This window comes from Copadichromis virginalis, linkage group LG4, assembly GCF_057382275.1.
Source record: "Copadichromis virginalis isolate Kocher_CV1m ecotype Utaka linkage group LG4, C_Virginalis_male_GT1.1, whole genome shotgun sequence".
In the NCBI taxonomy this organism is placed as follows: domain Eukaryota; kingdom Metazoa; phylum Chordata; class Actinopteri; order Cichliformes; family Cichlidae; genus Copadichromis; species Copadichromis virginalis.
This window is the reverse complement of record NC_140621.1, coordinates 9,593,869-9,616,375: the sequence shown is the minus strand read 5'-3', so window position 1 is coordinate 9,616,375 and position 22,507 is coordinate 9,593,869. Positions and strand designations below refer to the sequence as shown.

General features: G+C 41.2%; 1 protein-coding gene across 2 annotated transcripts; it reads left to right on the top strand.

The window, feature by feature from the left end:
* The first annotated feature begins 852 nt into the window (after positions 1-852).
* tlcd4b (TLC domain containing 4b) lies at positions 853-20,815 on the top strand. 2 transcript variants are annotated; one of them, XM_085453400.1, is made up of 8 exons: positions 853-1,372; positions 2,189-2,338; positions 5,595-5,747; positions 9,131-9,220; positions 15,563-15,621; positions 18,840-18,934; positions 19,030-19,103; positions 19,210-20,815. In XM_085453400.1, the coding sequence occupies exons 3-8, from the start codon at positions 5,602-5,604 to the stop codon at positions 19,556-19,558; spliced, it is 813 nt and encodes a 270-aa protein (XP_085309526.1). In that variant the 5' UTR covers positions 853-1,372; positions 2,189-2,338; positions 5,595-5,601; the 3' UTR covers positions 19,559-20,815. The 2 variants fall into 2 exon arrangements, with proteins under 2 accessions (XP_085309526.1, XP_085309525.1); XM_085453399.1 differs by lacking the exon at positions 2,189-2,338.
* The last annotated feature ends 1,692 nt before the right edge of the window (positions 20,816-22,507 follow it).

The following is a 22,507-nucleotide window of genomic DNA, read 5'->3' as shown; positions in this document are numbered from 1 at the left end:
AGCAGGAGTCTACAGGAAAATTGAAATCATAACAACAGTCACCTCAAGGTGTTTTTTGTTACAGAGAAAACCCCAGCAATCAGACAACCCCTTTATACAAGCACTTGGTGACAGCGGGAATGAAAAACTCCCTTTTAACAGGAAGAAACCTCCAACAGAACCAGGTTCAGTGAGGGTCAGCAATCTGCATAAAAAGCTTAAAAATCTGCCAAAGCAAACATACTGAGCTATTTGACTCCTTGTGAATATGGGAGGAGCTAAAAGTAGCTCTTATAGTTAATATTATATTTTATATTATATTATATTATGTTTTTATTTTATTCTTTAATGCTTAATTTCAATATTTGAATTTTATTTTTGCCTCAGTGTCTTGAATGGTACTTGTCAAATGCAAAGTTTAAGAACTTCTAATTATGTATGACAACACAAACACTGTGACACACTTCCTACAGTCATGTTGACGTTCCTATCTCAGTAAACACATGCACCAGACTAAATTGTTGAAAAAAGGAGAGATGTCCTGTATATATTTTTTAAATATTACATTTATTGTATTGTTAGATCTGACAAAGGTTCATTTAATTTTTAGCTAAAGTGTAGTTTTCATTTTTATTTCAGTGCACTACGAGTCACGTTTACATAGTTTTCCTTCCATAGGCTTTAAAGTAAGGGGGCTTTTTCAACATTACATTTGACACATACATAAGGAGTGTTTGAGCTCATATTATTTAATACACCTGGGGTAACTTAAATCCTCATGATCCACTTATGATGGATAGGTTTGGTGCTCAACAGTTGAGCCCCTTGAGCATATCTCAGTCCACTCTGTGCGTGTGAGATATCTTCTTGCAAGTCGTTAGTCCATCGGCCAGCAGAGCAGCATGACTTGCAGACTGTACGTCTCCACTACCTGTGCTGCAGCGGATCATCATCAATCATAATATACAGTGGCTTTTGTTCCTGGTGGGTGTAACCCACAGACTGTAGCGTAGACTCTTGTCTGGTGAAGGGGTGTGCGGCGGTGGGGGGCGTGTGCACGCGTGGGCGGGTACGTACCGACGTCACCACTGGGTCCTTGCTGTCAACGCCAAAATAAAAACGAGTAAAAAAAACAAAAAACTTTTCAAGTAGACTCATGACAGCGGGGAATCGGGGAAAGCCTCTCTTCTCCGGGCTGTAATGGTTGTTCTGCCACGTTGTGCTGTAGCAGCGGAGGTTGTTTTTCTTCTTCCCTGAGCTCGCACGGGGAAAGCCTGCGGGCTGCCTCCGATTAGCAGACTTGCTAGCTAACGTCAAGTTGGAAGAAAGTGGAGAAGACACGGGGCGAACCGGGAGCTCATCCGCCTACACAGACGCATGCGACGGATAGCAGGTACGAGAGCTCACCCATCTCCTTCCACCACATCAGACACAGCGCAGACTAAAAGCCTTGCCGTCTTTATTTTACTCAGTTTAGGCAGTTCTCCCCCGCACATACCTTAGGACTGCAACAGCTCCCGTGTCCCTCTCTCCTCCTGCCGTGGCGGCAGAAACAACAGGACACGTAGCAGTCCACACAGTTTGAGCTTTCTTCTGGAGCAACTTTGCTCTCCTGAAATCAGTCCGCTGCGCTTTGGCGGCTTGTTACAATCCGCTCAAAACCTCCTGTCTTTGTGTTGTTTAATAAGCTGTGTTTCTCTCCCCCATTGTCAATGAGATTCCTATTTTTCGACACATTTTTTTGCCATTCTCTTCAGCCGTCTGCAGTGCTTTTACGATGCATTTGCAACTACAACCCCCGCCAAACATAGTGGATTTATTTATGGGGGTTATTGCTGTTATATAGATCCATTTTTACTGTAAGCCGAACCCGCCAGTCGCCGATGAGGTGGTGCGGGCTGCACAATAGTCCAAATCAAAGAAGAGAGGGTTTGCTAAATCTGGGCATTTCTTCCAGCTTCAAACGGCAGTAGCCACCAGTCATGTATCAGTATTCGTGTCATGATCCTGCATGCTTGCTTGCTTGCGGGGTTTGGTGTGATGAAGGTTGGCCGAAGACTGATCCTCCAACTCGGAGCGAGCCAGACCCATCCCTCTGCTGTAGCAATGCGGTAGACTGGGGGGGCCGGTTTAGATTTCCAAATCAAAAAGGACGGGGGTGGGGGAAGAGTTGAAGCCCTATTATTTATATTTGGTCGATATGTCACAGGGTCACGGTTTGCTGACAGCAGCAGGATAGTCCAGCGGACCAAGGTCGGACGAGGATGGCAGAGCACTTCTCCCGTCCGACCTGTCAGCCGCAGTGAGGAGGCTCCGTGAGCTGCTCCTTCCCATGGGGCGCTATGAACCAGCCTGCCAGGTGAAGAATGCCAATGAATTATTCAGGCACATGCTGCATATGATCAGGGTTGCCCGGGAATGTGCGTAGCTGCTTCTGGGGACAATAAGAGCCCACCCCCCAAAAAAAGAAAGAAGAATGGCCTGCCTCAGCTTCCCTGCTGAACATGCCAGATTTGAGAGAATGGGGCTTTGGAAAGCTGGAGTGGAGTTGCACTTCTTGCAGCGGCTTTGATTCTTGGTAAATGTGTTTATTTACTGCAGAGTGAAGTTTGTCCTACCGATGGGAGTTTGTGCAGAAGATTACTCCAGCGCTGTAATCATGGTCGACACTGAATTGATGCAGTGTTGCTCGTGGCACTTTGGCTTGATGTGCTTTGGGTTTTTTCAGCAGGTTGTTCTTCCTTGGCTTTCACACAGCGGTGTATATGCACAGCACTGGACATTTTAATGTAGATGAAAAATGTTGGATACACACTTAGTAATATGGGTCAAACTGCTTAGGTTGCTTTGTAAACAGCATGATTTCACAAACTGTACAGCAACTGCTGTGTCTGCCAGTCAAAAGTGGAATCACGTGGCTTGCATAACATTCGTTCATCCATTTATATATTTCTAATTGAGAATGGTAAAAAGACAGTAAATGCATGCCATGTTTCCCACTGTGTTGCAGCCCCGCTTCTCTTGTTGAGGAGGCCAGTTGCTGTAGTTTGAAAAGTGAAAGGTTTCCGCTTCGTAGTTTGATATAGGATTTTAGCCACTCTATGGGCTTCCTTATTTTTATTTTATTGTTGCAGAATAATCTGAATGAATTGACTGCAGGCAGTTAAGCACCTGTAGGAGTGTGTGCGTATCCTTGCTGAAACAAGCAAGGCTTTCCCTGACAGAGACTTAATAGCAGTGTATGATGCCACAAATAAATAAGTATTTCCACTAATCCACACTTAGTGGGTTTTAAACTTTGTGCTAATAACAAGCTGCACAGTTCCTCTCCTCTGTAGCCATGAGGATTCTGTGTCCAGAATTTCCTAATGAATTCAAGAGTTTCCACTTTGCTTCACTCGATCCTCAATGAGGCTTGGCCCAGAGGAGGCAGCAACGCTTCTGGATCTCGTTCGAGTTTTAACTTACGTGTGTGGATGTGGTGCTGAGCTGTGTCCACTGACACAGGTTTTCAGACTGTTTCTGAGCCCACATAGTGAGCCATTCAGTCCTGCATTACAGCCATTTAGTGCTGCTTTTCAGGCTTGTCCCTTGACTTCACAGGCTTATGTTAATCTTTTAGTAATATTGCGCAGTAAATGATCAAATCCTCCAGTTGGGGTTGGGCTGTGTCCACATGCACATGATATACACCTTTGGATTTACAAGACCAAATCTGTTTGCCTTGTCCAGGTGTATATGGAGAAACCGAGTTTCTTAAAATCCTTACATTGGAAGGATTTTTGTTTTAAAGATCAGTCACATAAAACACTGTTTATGTGTAAAGAAATGGCAAAAATACATAGAAAGGGCTATGTTTACCAAAAGACTTACTTGTGTACATGTGGGCAGGGCCTTAAATCCTTGAACTGATTAACTGCAAAGGCCTTCCCAGAGTAGTGACGCTTTTCCGGTCTTCTGAAAAACTCAGTCCATTTGGGATGCTCTTTTTAAGCTCAGCTATCTTACTAGTTAGACTAATTAGCAGTGAGATTTTTCACCAAGTCTTCTTTACATTTTTTTTGCTGGCAAATATCCCAATGTTCATGAAAGAACCGCTATCTCATATTTTTATTTTTTTAAGTACATTTGATCAGTTTTAACATTAGATATTACGTGTTTGTTGCAATTTTAAAGTCAAATATAACATTAAATAATTCCAAATATAAACAATGTTAACTCTAAGAATTTAAACTTCTCTACTTTTTACTCAGCGTCACAGTTTTTTGGGAAACGGGGTTTTATCAGGACAGAGTCCAGATCAGTGCTGACACAGGATGTGGTGATAACTGATAACAGGTCATTATGTGAATGCACTTCAGTACCCTCTGTTCCCTGTGAACTTTGGGTCTTTTTTGACCTCCTTTTTTAAAATTGTTTGTTTTAAACATGGACAATTTGGCTGTAATTGTGGTTGTGATCTGTTGAAGGGGGGAAGCTGAGAAATGCAAGTAATTTTTGCTTGCAGGAAACAAATAACAGGAACGGCAACACTCACAAGCTGATAAGTGTCGAGACTTGTAGTGCAAAGTCCTCTTAGAGAAGTGGAACTTCTTTAAATGCTATCTATTTTTTCAACTTAGGGAAGTTCTCAGAAAAATGTCTGAACTTCTTGTTCTTGTTTAACGTAACAACCAATAGGACTACTGTCTGAGCTTGTATGAACTGATGAAAATCTATAACTACTCAAGGACTCATTAAAAAAAAGTCTCTGATTCAGTGGTTTTAGTGAGCGTGGCACCGTTCCCTCGCTGATTACCTGCGGTTTGAAAAGACTGGTTTCTGGTGCGATGACGTGAGTCAAAGTAAATAAATCTCATAAGCTACTCAAGTATAGACTGTTCACAGTGTATGTTTACAATCGGTAGTTTGCTTAGCATTCCCTGGAACGGTTTCCTTTTAGTTCAAATTTGCCTTATCATTTTAAGATAAAGTGTCAGCAACATGGAAGCGAGGCAGAATGGCAAAGATTGAGTTAAAAAAAAAAGGGGTTTAAGCCTAAACAAAGCTGTAACAACAAGCATTGTTTTAAGTAAAATACCGCCTGAAATTCTTTATGCAATCCCATGAGCTGAACTTGTTGCTTCATCTTGAAAATCCTCTTTCGCTCAGGCTTTGTTTTCTTCTCAGGGATTTTTTTTGGTGTGTCCTAAACAACTCTCTGTAATCCCCTTGCAAAATGTGCATAATAACACAGAGCCTTTTTTCAGTTCTAAATGCTTAGCATCACGTATTCACACCCAGTAACTTCTTTTCTGTTTCTGCCACTCTGTTATCCATAAAAGCTTTTTACCCCACCTTTTCCCACCGTGCCCTTCTTGGCTAAAGCGCTCATGTCACTTGCATTAGACGGCTCATGTCTTCAGCTTATATTTCTTCCCTCTGTCTCTTTCCCTTTCCTCCTCTTCTTTGTGCGCCGGCTGAACCACAGTTTCCCTCCGCTCTCAATGCCACCTCAGTTTCTCTTCTGGCACTGCCCAGAATGACTGACAGACATCGATTGAACCTGTCCATGTGTATCACTCTCTGTGCATCCCCCCCCCCTCCCCCCCTCCTCTGCTCCCCATTGTGTTTAGGTGAGTGATGGAGACGAGAGAGTTGACCGTGGTAGCTGGTAGCTTTGTGGGTTTCCAGCTTCTCTTCTCAGTGGCCAGCCCGCCGCTCTCCTCCGCCATTACCCCAGGTTATGGACGGCTGCCTCCCACCAAGCTCACTGAATGGAACTCCAGGTACGTCACAGGAAAACGCTGCTCGTCAACAGGCCTTTTCTTTCCACCTGAGCTACCTTGTTTTTTTACAGCAGCGCTGTGCTATAGTGCCATTGCTGGTAGTAATGCCGGCACATTTTAAGAGGAAAGGGAACCGATTATGTTGCATTACCAGCAGAATTGGATGTAATGCCTGTGGGAAGAAAATTATGGTGGACGATCATTGGTGAATTTTTTGCAGTGAAGACAGTAATTTCATCATTTGGGACTGTAATTTTCAGTGAATGTTAGTTAATTATTTTTTTTTTTTTTTTGGTAGAAAAGCATGGAATTGATTCTGGACTGAGCATCAGTACTTGGTTGGTGGAAAATGGGGTATAGCCGGGGATTTCTTTCATTTTTTTCCCCCCTTTTAGGAGGTGATAAAACATTAAGAATGATCGATTAGGATAATAAATGTTGAAATATACTGTACAACAGTCCCTCCTCTCCCATTTCTTAATATTTTGAAGAAGCCAGATCTCCTAATTTTTAAAAGTAGTCTTGAGAAATACCTCTCCAGGCTTTCTGAAGGTCTCACAAATGTTTTTTAGGACATTTGTTGCTTTTTCACCATTTTCAGAGGAATGGTTTTTGGGAGTTTTTTGAGCTGCTTAACACTGACCTGTGAATCATTCAAGCATCAAAAAAGGTCATGTTGTTCCATGGCGAATCGACCCGAGTAGGTACTAATGGAAAAGGGGCTTAAGAGTCCACAGCTATCTGTAAAACACGGTGGAGGCGCTGTCATGGTTGTGGCTGCAATCAGCCAGTGAAAACTGATTTATAACTGAAGAAACACAGTATCAGATTTTGATCCACCATGCAGTATCATCTGAAAAGCTTCTGATTGGGAACAGCTTCATTTTTCAACATGAAAATGATCCCAAACACAGTGCCAATACAGAAAATGCATATCGGGCCCGAAAAAACACACATCAGTCAGGCATGGATTGGCCCCCCAGAACCCGGTTTTTAACATTATTGAAGCATGGTGGGATCATCTTGAAAGAAAACTGAAGAAAAGGCAGCCAACATCCAAAGAAGAGCTTTGAATGTCTTTTAAGAAGCCTGGAGAACCATTCCTGAAGACTATTTAAAGAAATTACATGACTGCTTTCCAAGGACTTCAGGCTGTGCTGAAAAATAAAGGTGGTCAAACCAAATATTGACTTTTAAGCTTGTTAGTCTTTTTCTACCATTTTTTTAGCTTGTATATTGTATTTCCATACATGTTTGTGCATATTTCAATAAATTGTAACACACACTCCCCTTATTCATAGCAAAATATAAAGTAATGATATTATTTTTATTTTTTTGTCATAAAATTGTACAAGTGAGATGCACTTCCTCAAAAAAAAAAAAAAATCTGTAGCTGCAAAATGTTATAAAGCCTTGACCGAGCTAACCTCTGTGCGGTTCTGTTGAGATGAACCTCGATGTGCCTCAGGCCAGCTCATTGTTCTGCACAACTACAGCTGTGATATGAACGGCTGGTGGAGCACAGAGTGGTTTAAAGTTTCAAACTTAAACCTCAGGGGTGAGGTTCAGGGGGCAATGTTTTGTAGTTGCGTAACATCTTTCACTGTTTTTATTTTCTTCCTCCATCTGTTTTCTGTAATGTACTGCTCAGAGATTACACTTTCTTCATGCAGCTGTGGTTTACATTAGCCTGCTTCTACCTAATTGAAAGAATGGAGTGCACTGACCAAGGAATCCAAGACAAGTCAAAGGCAAAGCGCTGATGGCCCACTCTAGAGTGGTCTGCTGTTGTGTAACAGCCAGCTCTCAGTGTGTCAGTGTGCTGTTTATGTAACCACAACTTAAGTGCAGGGAGAGAAGGGAGGAAGCACTTCTAAGGAAAAGCAGTATGGTTGTGAGCAAAAAAGTGTGTCCTGTACTTTTATTTCATGTCTTTTCTGTTTTTCCTCATCCTCTTATTTATTATTGCACGTCCTCAAATAGAGTAACTGCATCCAGAACTTTCTGTAACAGAAAATAACTCAGTGGCTAGTCATACTTTTAAGACTGGGCTTGTACAGCAGCCTGCCATCGAGCCAGTTTTGGCCAAGGCTCAGGCTGGCAGCTGCAGTCTGTGGATAGAGGCTGCATGGTGACACTGGAGGAATTGTGATTGTGGTAGAGAAGAGATAAGACCCACTGGACCTCTGGAGTATCTCTTCAGTGGCCCACATAACTCCAAAGGTCAAAGAAAGTAACTTACTTGAACACAGTGCATAAAATAAATGCAGCTATCATAGACTAAACATAAAACTTGGGCTTAGTCATCATGAACTCACCCAGTAGGTTCTAGTCTCTGCATTTTGAAGCCAAGTGTTAAATTTGGGAAACTAAAATGCTGTTTTGTTTTTTGTTTTGTTTTTCAAAAATGATCATATTGGGACCAGATATTGGAAATCCAAGAGTCCGTAAACTATATGCAATGCTACCCACAGATATCTCCTGATTGGTCCTAAGTAACAGACCAATGAAAAAGCAGATTTTACTTTTATTTGTTTTATTTGTTTTTTTGAGCTGTATGCACAGCAGACGATAATCCAACAATGTCAGTGTTAAATAAATATATATATATATATATATATATATATATATATATATATATATATATATATATATATATATATATATATAACGTGTTATATATAATATAACTGTTACACAACAACAGCGACTGTTGTTGTGTAATGTAATAAAACTGAATTGAATTAGGTGACTCTGCTCAACTGGCTGCCAGCTGGTTGTATTCCTATAAAACAGGAAGGTTGCCGAGTGCAAATGTAATGGTGAAATATGAATTTCTGCCTATGTAGACAGAAACAGATACGTGAATTTGATGATTAGCTGTATTATCAGAAACAGATTGCATGTAATTGCCAACTTGACCCCATTCACTATCAGACTGATGGCTGATTTTAGTGATAGTGTTGATATGTTTGATAATCTCATCTTTCAGCAAAAAATAACTGAAGTGAGAGAACTTTATCTTATTAATGTAACAGATACTGACAAAGTTAAACTTTGAGAACATAATTTGCAGTTTAAAAAAAGGGGATAAATCACAATATAAGTTATTGTAATTCTCAACGGAGTTCAAAATGTCATGTGTTTATACCATATCATGGAGTGTCTGGTGATTGCCACCTGTAATCGGGATTGACTCACTTTTGGAGCTAGCTCCACTTTTTTAGCTCTTTCAGCCCATAGCTTGGTAAACCTGTACACTATGCATGTATGAACAGATGTGTAAAAAAGACTGATGATTGTTCCTGACTGTAAACCTATTAATCTGTTGTCATGTTCACTAATTTGCTCTTGTAATATGTGTGCGTGTGTGTGTCTCCCAGGTTAGTGTCCACAGTGCACGCGTTGATTGTGGGCTTGTTCTGTTTGTACATCCTGTGGTACGATGACGCAGTCAACGCCAACCCTGTCTGGTAAGAGGAACAGAAAGGAGACACTCATGCATTAAAAAAAAACAAAAACCAAAAGCATCCATGAATATCATGTCACGTGCACGAAGTAAGACAAGATTTGCAGCATGCAGCCATATGCTGTCCACATACTGTGCAACCATATAAACAAAAAATACTGAAGTACTGTTAAAGCCGTGGGTGCTTTTGGGAGAAACCTGTGTTCCCACATCTGCCTTTTCAGACTGGCAGCCGGAACTTTCTCACACAGGGAAGGGTGGAAACTGATGAAGGGATGAAGAGGGAGGTGGGGGGGTGGTGAAAAATCGTCGGGATTGGTAGTTAACACCTTTTGGCGCGACAGAGATGGCACTGCCTTCATGAGAACGAAAGAGGGAAGGCGAGAGGATGGATCTAACGTGTCAGTGGAGTCTCCAGAGAGTTGTTGATTTGGAGGATTTAGACTTTGATTTTTGTCTTCGCTGTCTTCTCTGCCTTCACTCTCCCCACCAGTGCTGAGTCTGTTATTTGGATCAGTGAGTCCTGAAAAAGAGAAATGGCAATCTCTCGCTCACTCTCCCGCTCTCTCTCCCCCCATTTCTTTCTCCTTTCTAATATCTCAATCAGTCTTTTGAACACATCTCTCCTCAGCTTTTGCTCTCTCATTTCTCTCACTTACAACACCACTTCCTTCCCCTCTCTCCTCTTTTTCCTTACCTTCTGTTTCACTTCCTCTCTGTCTGTCCAGCAGACTAGAAATCCCACCAACAAGATGCCTTTTTATAGCAAACAGCAGCAGCTAAACCCCCCCCCCCCCCCCCCCCCCCCAAAGAAAAAACAAAAAAAACAACAAAACAAAACCCACTCTCCCTTTCCCTCGCACCACCAGCCCTCACGATCCTCCCCCTGCCTTGGGTTGCCGATTACACATGTCTAGCTGCCATATCAATGCAATGCTCTTTTATTCTGTTTCTCTGGCTAGCATCGCTGATGGAGCAAAGAAAAAGGGGAGAAAACAGCGGTGGGTAGGGGCACGGGCAGGAGGGATGAGCTCTCCCTCCCTCCTCCTGCTGCTAGTCTTCATCTGCTCAGTGTTCAAGTGCTTAATACCTTACCAGCATTTTTGGGGGGTTGCAGGCAGGATTTTTCTTCTATCACTTCTCTGAGACACCCCCCTTGAGCAAAAGGTGACAGTCATTTCTCTGCTGAAATGGTTTCTTTGTTCCAACTTTATTTCTTCACTGCTATTGTTGAATTTCTTAAGCTTATTCCCGTCACCCACCGGCACCTAGCCAATTCCCAGAAGTATCCTAATGCCTTTTTAAAGCTCATCTCATTTCAACACCGGAGTGGAGCAAGCCTTAATTCTCCAGTCAATCTGATTGCGCTACAGCATCATTAAGGCCTGTCACACAGCAGCATTGTTCTCTCGGCGCTGTGCTAAATGGTGGCGCAGCGGTCAGAGCCAAACTGTTAGAAGCCTGCTTTGTTTGCAGCTGCTGCTCAGGCTCTTTCAGGTTGTCACTCCGACTGTCAGCACAGCTTCGGCTGTTATCATAATCCTTTCGGTTAACAAGCGCCGTGTCTGCCGGCCTCGCCCCTGCTGCATTTCTTGATTGGCTTATCTGGACTTGAACTTAACATGTGCATGACAGTCTGAGGAGAATGGAGGACCGCATTTCAGTTTGTTTAAAATTTAGGACAACCTGAGATATATTTTTGACACTAAAGGAAAATAAGCAACAAAAAAAAACAAGATAAGGTGAAAGTGCATTTTGTCAAATCTCATTTAATAAATAAAAAATAATATCTAGTCCTATAAGTCTTCAGATTAGGAGAGTATAAAGTCAGACAGACAGATTGTCTCATTGTTTGTTTAACAAAACTAAGCTAAAATGCAGATGCAGTGTGTAAGAAAATAAGTACTCCCTATGAGTCACCAACTTGTAGAACCACCCTTAGCACCAATAACTTAAAGCATTAGGATTGTATCAGTCTCTCACATTGTGGTTGAAGGGTGTGCTTTCTTTTTACCATGACTCTTTGTTCTCGTGTTGCTTTTCCAGGATGTTTAGTTCAGCAAGTCTTTCTGGTGAGATTTAGAAAACTCAGGCACTAATAGTTATTGGCTTGATAAATCAAACCAGTTTATTCACAGCGCTGTAAAAGAGGTGGTGTTGGCAGCATATGGGCAGGTCTACTGGCAGGCAGCAGACTGGCATATTGTACAAACAACAACCAAGCTATAATATTAGAAAACTGCAAAGAGGTTAATCACATAATACATGCTCCGCAGCAACACAGTTTTTGCAGCCAAAGCATCAGAGTGTGAGTGTGTATCTTCTGCTATAAAAATCTGCTATATTCATTCATTCTTTCATACATACAGTTTAAAGCACTTTAGGCCATCGGGAAGTCTGGAAAGGCATTAGTGGCTGTAAATGCAATCTTATTTGTATCACTGCTCCATTATTAAGATACAGGATTAGAAAAGGGTGTTCCATTAAACTAATGTTTTGCTTCAATGTATTCTCATGGTATTCAAATAGGTTTTAGCCTTCTTTCAGCTGCTGTCCCAATGTTGTTTACACAAGTAAACACCCTTAAATAAATAAAACAAAAAAACAAACAGAATTTAGACTGTTAAACAGGCTGACTTGCTTATTTTAGAAGCAGCAAAGAAAGGTCCCTGTATTGAGAAGACAGAGGGTTTAGGTGCTGGCTAATAACTCAAATCCCTCATGTGACCTTGCAGGAATGATTATGTCATTTAACGGTGAACTGATTGGTCAGTAGGTAATTGTTATGTGCATGTTGATGTCTTATCTCATGCACAACCTTTTTGGAAACAGGTTAGGTTTGCCACAGAAGTTACCACAGCGATTTAAGCAGATAAGATGAGAACTGCATTTGTAACACTGAAAATCCAGAGGTAAACCTCAATTCACCTTACCTAGCAAGGCCCCAAAACCTAATTTATAACACCAGTGTCTTTCCTGAGGAGGGTCAGCATGTCATCATCAGCATCCGGCCCCATTTGTTTGCAAGTTTTATTCAAAGAAATGCAACCCTGCAGCTAAAGGATGCTGTTGCTGTTAAGAATCAATAGAGGTGATGAAAAGAGAGGTCCATCAACTGTTTTTGTCATCCACCTGTATCCCAGCATTCCTTTCTTTTCTATGGTTTTGGTAAATTTGTGCATTTTTCTTTCTCCAAACTTCATTCAAATGTGTTTTATTGTTGCAGTTAAAATGCTTTATTCCTTAGATTTCCCTTAAGGGTCTGCATGCACAACACTAAATGCAAATATCTGAATGAAGAGTCAAACTATCGATAGAGCAAGCAAGTAGAAAGCTAATCAGATTCATATAAGATGTCAGTGTTACCAACATTATCATTCATTCATTATAAGAGACCTGGAGTTGAGTTTGTTTGCCTCCTGGTTGTCACAGGTTGAATAAACGTCCTTGAGAATCATCAACCAATGAATTATATTTCTTTCTTTTGATCTTACTGGAATTAATATTTAAATCAAAAATTGACATTGAATGGGACTTCCAGTATCCATCTCATCAGGTGGAAATGAAAAGCGCTTTCATACATCATAGTTTCACCAATGTGCTGCTATCCGTTTCCCCATTCTTGAACGTCAAAACTTTTAAAACCTGCTTCCCTGAATCTAAACCGTAACCTGTTGAAACACAGCCAGCTAGTTCGTGATTTATCTGTAGATCTAAGTTGTTGATAACTCTGGAATGACTTAATGAAGGGTTGCAGACTAAGACTAACAAAAAGTCTAAGATCCACTGAAAGTCAGACCCTTCTATTCCCATGCTGTCATTTGTCACCACAGCTCCAGATCAGCTGCTGGTGAACATAACTCATAGCCCAAGCACCACCACACTTCCCCCACTTAAGTCTGTGTGATTTTTGGCCATCTGAGACGAAAGTTGTCAGAGTTAAAAAGCGGAACAGTCAATGATTTAGAAGAGCGGCAGTCAAGGGTATGCAGCTGTCACAGAGATAAATGATACAGAGTACAGTACAGACGCTACAGGTAATTCTATACTTTGATGTGCCAGTGAGGATGTTCTGCTGAGCAAAGACAAACTCTGAGAGAGTTAGGTTTTTTCTCGAAGTTGCGTTCAGTAAGAATATAGAGAGTTTATTTAAGTTTCCTTTGCGCTTTTCTTTGAACCACATATAAGCTCAAGGTTCATTCTGATTACTACGTATCTGTAGCCCCATGGAAAAAGCCTAGCAAACTGCTAAGTGCATCTGGTGCTCTTAAATGACTTCTACTTGCCCCTTAACAGCATATCATTTGGCTTTGAGTGTCTTTTGTATAATGCCTGTTGAGTTGGCGCTATTGTAGTACTTCCTGTTTAACATTCTACGTATCTTTCTGGGCCAAATTCCAGTCAGTCAACCATTCATGAAGAGACAACGTGAATATACTGTAGATCTGATTAATCAAAGTTGAGTCACACGGATGAGATTACCAAGAAGTATGTGGATTTTCAGGCTCCCTGACAATCACATTATCAGGCATGATGGGCATTAGCCAACCTGATGTTTGCACGTTGCATTTCTGTCAGAGTGTGATGAACACTTTCCAACAAAACAGGCCGAGGCCATGTTTGTTACATTCATACACGTATACTCATGGAAACAATAATGTTGGGGAAATGTTAGATTAGTAAAACGACAATGTTTTTTTTTTTTTTTTGTCGTCTTTTCAAATAAATACAAATGTTTGAGCAGTAGGCAGCACGGTGGCACGGTGGTTAGCACTGTTGCCGCACAGCAAGAAGGTCCTGAGTTCAATTCCTCCATCAGGCCGGGGTCTTTCTGTGTGGAGTTTGCATGTTCTCCCCGTGTTTGCGTGGGTTCTCTCCGGGTACTCCGGCTTCCTCCCACCGTCCAAAGACATGCAGCTTGTGGGGATAGGTTAATTGATTAATCTAAATTGTCACTAGGTGTGAATGTGCGAGTGAATGTCAGTGTGAATGGTTGTCTGTCCCTATGTGTTAGCCCTGCGACAGACTGGCGACCTGTCCAGGGTGTACCCCGCCTCTCGCCCTATGACAGCTGGGATAGGCTCCAGCGCCCCCCGCGACCCTGAAAAGGATAAGCGGAAGCGAATGGATGGATGGATGGATGTTTGAGCAGTTAAGTCTTAAACTCAAACAAATACTCTTCTTTGACCTGACTGTTCATTTTGGACTGACATCAATGTGTCTGTGTGTTTCTATCACATACATTTCATTAGATATTAAAATGGTATGGTAAAAAGAAAATCTTACATGTAACTTGGTTATATCTCCAGATGTTCAATGCACTTAGTTAAAGTACTTATTTTAAAGTGGGGCAGTCGAAGCTTGGAGATAAAGAATACATTTTGAAAGCAGTGAGCCCAGGGTCATGTTGTTGGTGTGGGTACAGTGTATAGTAGAGCATGTGCGCTGTGCTGCGAGCTCCTGTTACACAAGCAGTCAGCCAGTCATTTGCTATGCGATACTTGTGGCTGATACAAGGATCGGATCTCTATTGAAGCAGACATACCTCCATTGTTATTTTAAACCGATGTTATTTGCAAGGACACTTTAATGGTAAGAGCAGCAGGTCACAGGTTTATGGCCCGAACTACTGATTGCTGATTAAACAGAAACACTGTCAAATGGGAGGAGAGGAACACGGAGTGTCAGCATTGTGGATATCTTTTCTGCAGAGCTATCTGTCATGTTATGGATTCACCACAAGCATTGCTCTTGTCAAGACAGTCGCCTTTATACCGCACACAACAGTATCACAGCAAATTCATCAAGGTTAGACAGTCGAACTTAAATGACCTTTCAGTTTTAATCTGCTAAGAAATGCAAGAGGTGCAGTATTGCAGACTGTCGATCAGGGAAGCAAGACAACGTAACATATTTAACTCATAAACTGAAGCTTCTTCTTCCTGTTTTTTTTTTTTTCTTACTTTCTTTTTTTAAAATCAGGATCAGAAACTTTATTAATCCCTAAGGAAATTATGTGGTTACTGTTTCTCCAAGACACTGTAACAGACTGAGCTACATTTTAATAATACAATATATTACAAAGTTACAAAATATTAAAATGTCTCTAATATACAAGTAGTTTAATTATAAGTTATTTTGACTATACAGGATGTGCAAAACGGTGCAACTATCGCACTGTGTGCTGTGCATTAGGTGGAGGAGTTGTACAGGCAGATATCCACAGCCAGCAATGATTTCGTGTGTTGTTCAGTGGTGCATTTGGGTAATCTCAGTAATCTCAGTCTCTCACTGATTGAGCATTATGGCTTTGTGCCTTTACACTGTATCCTTTGCTTTTCCACAGGGGTGACCCCAGTCTCGTCAAACTAAATGTAGCCATAACCTGTGGTTACCTCCTATATGGTGAGGTTTAATTTTTTCTTCTGTCTTTATTTCGTTTTTTTGCATATGTGGCTGCCATTACCCTTCGTGTGTGTGTGCAAGTAGAGCTTTGTATTGTAATCAAGTTACTGTAGAGTCGGATAGTTTTAATTAAATGTATATTACATGCTATGAAGGATACCTGTGATACGTGAATGCATAGGAGCATCGAAAAAGGACAAAATATTTGACATGTCCGACTTGGAAGAAAGTCATTATTTTGTCTTATCATGTGTCCTTGAATTGGAATTTAAAACACTTCTAATGTTTCCTTCAGAATTCAAACCAAAGGAAGACACACCTACACTTTCTTTTAATAAAAAACAAAAACCCTGTACATTAAATGAAAGAATAGTCAGGAGTCCTTCATTCCCTGGTTGGTGCACTCCAGGTCATTTGTGAACTTGCAACGTTAGTTTTTGTTCTCCTCTGCAGCCTTGGAGAGCTCAGCATTGACATTTTGTAGGTTCTTTACTTTACAATATAAAGTGCCTCGAGGCGATTGTTGTGATTTAGCGCTATATAAATAAAAATTCTAACTTGCATAGAATCTGCAGAACAGGACAAAAAATATTATGAAGTTAATAATAATAATAATGGTAACTTTATTTTTATAGCACTTTTTTAAATGCTTCAGTTTAAATAAAATAACACAAAAGATAAGCGCATGTCTAAAACATACAAGCGCATACTTCCATACATTCAAAGAACAAAGAACATGGGCTGAAGAAGAAGAAAAACTTTTCCTAAAGAAGGTTTAGGAGTTTTTGCCTCTGGTTTTAAAATAGATGTGGAAGTGTGAAACAGTTAGGAGACATTGATCAGTGATTGCAGGCTGAGTGCTCGATTAAGGTCTTAGCAGGTCTGCTAGAAAGGCAGAACCCGGCCATGTAGGGCTTTATATGTCATTAATAAAAAATGAAGAATGAATTTGAGAATATGAGATTACAAATTCAAATATTGGTAAAATACGGTTCTTAACAGGTGACTTGATATTGCTGGATAGCTGGACAATGTAATGACTGATCTTAGAGAAGCTGTAAGAGCCAAACACAAGAACCTCCGTTTTGCCAGTATTGAGATGGCAGAAATTTAAAGACATCCAACAAATAACAGCAGTGAAGCATTCCCCGAGATAGGAGAGGCTCTTCAGGTTGTTTGACTTAACAGAAAAATGTATCATCAGCATAACAGCGGTCGGAAATCCCTGTTAGAAGCTATTTAATAGATAACCCAGGGGTAACATATATACAGAAAACAGAACTGGACCCAGGATTGAGCTCTGTGGAACCCCTCATATGAGGGGCTCTGATAAGGACATACAGTTAATATGAATTCTGGAGTATCTGTCAGATAAGTATGATGAGACCATTTAGGAGCTAGGCCTGAGATACCAAACCAGTTCTGTAATAAGAATGGGATTATCAGTGGTGTCAAAGGCTACTATTACATACAATTCCACATTTTAGGAAACATAACGAAGATCTGTCGTGGAAAAAACTTAGATAACAGAACTCCATGACACAACTGAGCAGGTTGATAGCAACTAGGGTTTAATTGTGACCTGATATAATTGATCTTAACAGACAACAGAAGAGGAAAAAAAATGTTTTTCACATTCAGCCGAGGGCTGGGCAGGAAAACCAGACTGAGCAGGATTAAGGAGTCTGTTCGTGGTGTTAAACAAGAACCTTGGACTGTTTTTCATGCTAATTAAGCCAAAGAAGTAGACTGGTTAGTAACTGGTTCCGTCATGAAAAGGCAGTGATTTGTATTTTTCTATCTCAGCTTTATTACAAATATAATTGACACTTGGTAAGAGAGTTAAAAATGTAGCCACTGTGTTCTCATTAAAGATCCTAGGCTTTATGATTCTCCTCTTTGAAAACGATACTGGCTGCAAAACTGTGGCAAAAATATTACACTTATGGTGAAACAGTAAATATGACATACAGAGAGAGTCTAAAGATGAGCCAAGAGTAAAACAACCAACCAGGATGTGCCCACCATTGTGTGCGACCATTAAATGAAATGCCTTGTGTAAAATTCAGTTAGAGGAATCAATGCGCAAGTTAAAGTCGCATACCAAAATGAGCTTGTCAAATTTAACAATAGATGAAGGTCGATTGGGGAACTCATTTAGGGAAGTTGGTAGCAGATTTAGGAGGTCAGTAGATAATAATATAGCAAACTAGATTTTCACAGTCAATTTTGAACAATAGTAATTTGAATGAATGAAAAGAAGTGGGAGGAAATGGAACACAATTCAAATTGACCTTGTAAACCGCAGCGATTACCCCACCACAGCCCGAGCGCCTCAGGGCATTCAAGAATTTGTTGTTTAGTCAGCAAAATTCCACAAGGGGGCAGTAGTCCTCTAGTTTGAGCCAAGTCTCAGTGGTACAGAAGATGGTAATAAACCATTAATAATAAATGATTCATTAGTAAAAGTTCAGTCGTTTCAAAAGAGCAATAACTGCTGACTTGGGAGGCTGGGCTTTGTCAGGCACGGTAATTAGACTGTTAGGCCTGGTTGCAGAAATTTGTGATGACTAATAAATGGTTTCCATCTGCGCCTTTATAATTACAGGGATTGATAAAACTGTGGCATCAGTCGAATATGAGATTGGGTAATTAGCAGGGGAATCTGTGGAATCTGCAGCCAAATAATGGCCACATGAGTGGGTTGGTCATCGTGATGGTAGGGAAATGTCCAGAGCAAGCTCATTATCAGCGACTGAACTTTTGAAAATACTAGGAAAGGAAATTGTCCACTAGTATACCAATTTGATTGTTCTCTCAAAAGAATGAGAAATAAAAACATATTTCATGGACTTTTTGCTTAAGTCCATGAAAATGCTGCATGAGTGCTGTTGAAAATGGAGGACCATAAATGTCTCCTTCAGTTTCTTCTGCAAATTTGTGTTCCTTGTTCTTTTGTTCTTGCTCTCCTTATCTTCAGTTGCTGTTTTATGACTTGATTCTAGTTTTGAATGTATTGTCAGCTCTCCAAGTTTTGTAACAAGTTTTAATTCATCTGTTGATGAATTGATTATGTCAAAGTCATTTTTAGAGTCAAAGTCCTGAGTATTCTGTGTTCGTGTTAGACTCAGTTCAGCCTGGGCTCTGTTCTTTTCTTCTAAAGTCAGCTGTGTAATGTTTTGCTAGCTTAATGACCAATGTCTCCACCTGCTCTCCAGACCTGGTGCTGCTAGCATGTAATTGGAGCACTATGGGGGACAGCTTTTTCGTTTGCCACCACTTGGCGGCGCTCTATGCTTACGGATATGTTTTGGTGAGTGGCTCATTTTTCTGAAACCCGATTCTTGTTGTTTTTGTGTCCTTCTGCTTCCTAAATTCCTCATCATCTGTGTTGTTTGCTCTTCGCAGACCCGTGGTGTCCTTCCCTACTTTGCCAATTTCCGTCTCATTTCTGAGCTATCCACACCATTTGTGAACCAAAGGTGAGTCATCCTCACTTGTGAATATGTACTTGTCAGGATCCCCTTCACACCATATGGCAGACATATCTTGTTCCCTGACATTTCCTAATGGCTCTTTCTCCTCCAGGTGGTTCTTCGAGTCATTAAAGTACCCACGCTCACACCGGTTGGTGGTATTAAATGGGGTTGCTATGGCTGTGGTGTTCTTCCTGGTGCGCATTGCAGTCATGCCATCCTACTGGGCCAGTGTATTCGCCACTTTTGGCACTCCGGAGTTTGAGCGGCTGGGCTTGGGTGCCCAGGTGGCATGGATCACCTCCTGCATTGCCCTGGATGTCTTGAACATTATTTGGATGTACAAAATCACTCGGGGCTGCTACAAGGTCCTGACTGGGAGAGGAGGGCGAAAGGTCAAGGTAGAAGCAGAGGCGTCATCTTCCTTAGATAAGAAGCACACAAACAACCATACAGACTGAGGAGGTGTAGAGCACAGCATTTGTAGACACAGACAATAAGCATGGAGGGAGGCTGGACAACCAGGAACCTTGCTCTTTTAATAAAGCCTCAGCTTCCCTCTCACCCTCAATCTCAGCCCCTGATCTTCTTGAAGTCAGCTAGTGGCCTGGGCTAAGAGTCCTCAGGTTCTCACCCTGGCACAGGACAAGCACCAGCGTTTGCAACCTTTTTCACTGACAGATTAGTATCCTGCTGGGTGATAGCTTTCAGACGACAAGGTAGAGCTCAAAAGAACACTTTTAACTCTGTCTGTTACTCCTGTCACTACCACCAATCCTCTGTCATCTCCCCCACAGCCTGCTCTCACACTCAACTTCAGCCAAAGCCCAATCCTCTGAAGTGCCTGTGGGAGGGGGCGTGAGGGGAAGGGAAAAAAACAGGAAAGCAATAACAGTAGAGGAGTATATCGCCCATTACATTACTGCTTAGCCCCCTTCAAAAACAACAAAAAAAACAATCGCACTCACTTTTGCTCCTGACAAACTCGAGGCTTCTTCATCATTCCACACTCGTGGCCTGCAGAGTGACTAATTCATCCGTCAGACCCGTACAGTGTTTGTGAATCTATAGGGCTCTTGTCTTAAACTCATCAAACCTCACAAAAAAAGAGACAGGAAAAAAAACACCATGAATGCCTCTTCTACAGTATCACCTGCTGTGGCCTCCTCGTAACAAGTGGCACCTACCTGTATCACCAGCCATGCCCCTCCAGCCTCGTTATCATTTGGAGTTTCTATGTAAAACACAGAATATGCATGCAGGAGAGACAGAGACTCACTCTCTTACACCTTTCGCTCCTAACAGGACAGTTTTGCCTTTTCAGTATTCTTCATGATGGCTCTTTTTTTTTAATTTAACACTTGTCATTAGCAATCAAAGGAATATCATTTTCATTGCAACCCTCTGCCTCACTGGGTAGGGCTCCACAATCGAGCTCCAGCATTTTCGTTCTACCTCTCCCCCTGCCTTACAAAAGAGTCTGTCGATCCCGTCCTCATGAATTAATCAGCTGTTTATTTTTTTTTCCCTGTTAAAAAAGGAAAAAAATGTTTTTATCTTTCAAGACTTCATCTGTGTCAACATTAATGGCTCAGAGCGACTTCTCCCTCTGTCTTCAGAGCTTATCCCAGCCAGTGCAGTGCAGCAGAGCAGCTTTGCTAAACTGCTTCTAATTGTGTTGTTTATTGTTTGTTTGTTTGTTTTTGTAGTTAGATTCCCCCCCCCCCCCCCCCCCCCCACTTATCCACCCTGTTTTCAGTGACTCTAATAGTGGAAAGCAGACTCACCCACATGTACTTGTTCCACTTGTTTGCACATGCACTGCATAGCGTGCAATCTTACACACTGTATTCAGTGCCCTTTTTTTAAACACCATGGTGGTGCTTGTCCTTTTTGCAGAATCTGAGCAATAGGAATGGTAGCAATATGCCATTTTATTATTTACATTAGTTTTTTCAAAAATTGTCTGGCAGATAAGAACATGAATTTCGATGGACCGGTCTGCGACATCAGAAAGCACCGTGGCAATCTGCATGATTTACTTTACTGTATAAAATGTATCGTCACGATAGAGCATGGTACGATTGACATATTTCTGTGACGCCTTAGTGAATAGGGTAAATAGATGACTAACATCTAAATATTAAATGCATTAATCTAATGCTAAAGGGGTTGGGTGGGGCTGGGCTGGGTATCTTCCAAAATGTGTTGTCCTCTCAGAGCATACTCAAAGCATGTACTACTTGTATTTTTTGATTGTTTCCCCTCAACCTGCATGTCTGTACAGTGTATACGCATACAGTAGGTAAGTTGTGCGTACTGTATGGCTAAGATGTTACCACACTTTCCATAGGCCAGTTGGCATTACTCAGATTTACAGACTTCAGTTCTTACAGATTCATCAGTTCTTCTGTCAGCAAATTCTTAACAGCTGATTTCATGACAGACAGAAACACAGCAGATGTTTCAGGTTTGGGATTTTTTATTTTTTTTTATTTTTGCTATCAAATCTTGAAATAACAGGTTGCAGGTTTGTACTTTCTTCGCTTGAAAGGGTTTTATTTAAACTTGAGCTGCATTCACATCCAAAAATGAATGACAGTAACTACATATCCCTAAAAATCTGCAAGAAAATCTAATTTAATAAATTTTTCCATCCTTGCACAACTTAAACTAAACATTAATTATATAGCATTTAAATAAAACCCTTTCTCTTTTAGCCTCAGCCCCCCCCCCCCCCCCCCCTCCTCCTCCCAGCAAATGTTACTTGCACAGACACACACACACTTGAAGTGTTAAACTGGTGGATTTCTCCTTCGAGTCTTTGTCTCGTTGGATCAATGTTTAAAATAGTCTGAGAATCTCTGCTGCTGTTTTCACTGTGGAAATATAAAGCACATTCCCCGTGGGGCTGTGACTCTCCTGTATTTCTGTCTGTCACCGCTAAGGAGGGGCTACAGTATCTTGTGCCTTTTTAGACAAACGGTGGATGTGATGCAGTCAGATTTGAATTAGCATGAACTTTCTAATGTAATATCCAGTGATTATTTCCTCTATATTCCTTATGTATACTCTGTGTATATATATTTTTATAACCTGCCTGCACAGTGATTAATCCGGCCAAGTATTATAATCCCAAAGCTGATCCCAGCAGGGGAGCCCGTTTTCTGGGCAGGGTATATATCTGAATGTTGCGAGAGGTTATTTAGTGGCATTGAAATGATCCTGCAGATGTCGAAAATGAAGTTCTTTTTGTTGTGTTTTGTTTTTTTTAAACACAAGTTCTTTAAGCTGTACACGTAGTGGACGGGAAGGCTAGTGTCTCATTTCTCCAGCCTCCTGAAATCAAAGCTGTGAATATTCAGTCTGAACTACCGAGCACGGGAGACTTTACTGAGACTCGGCCGAGC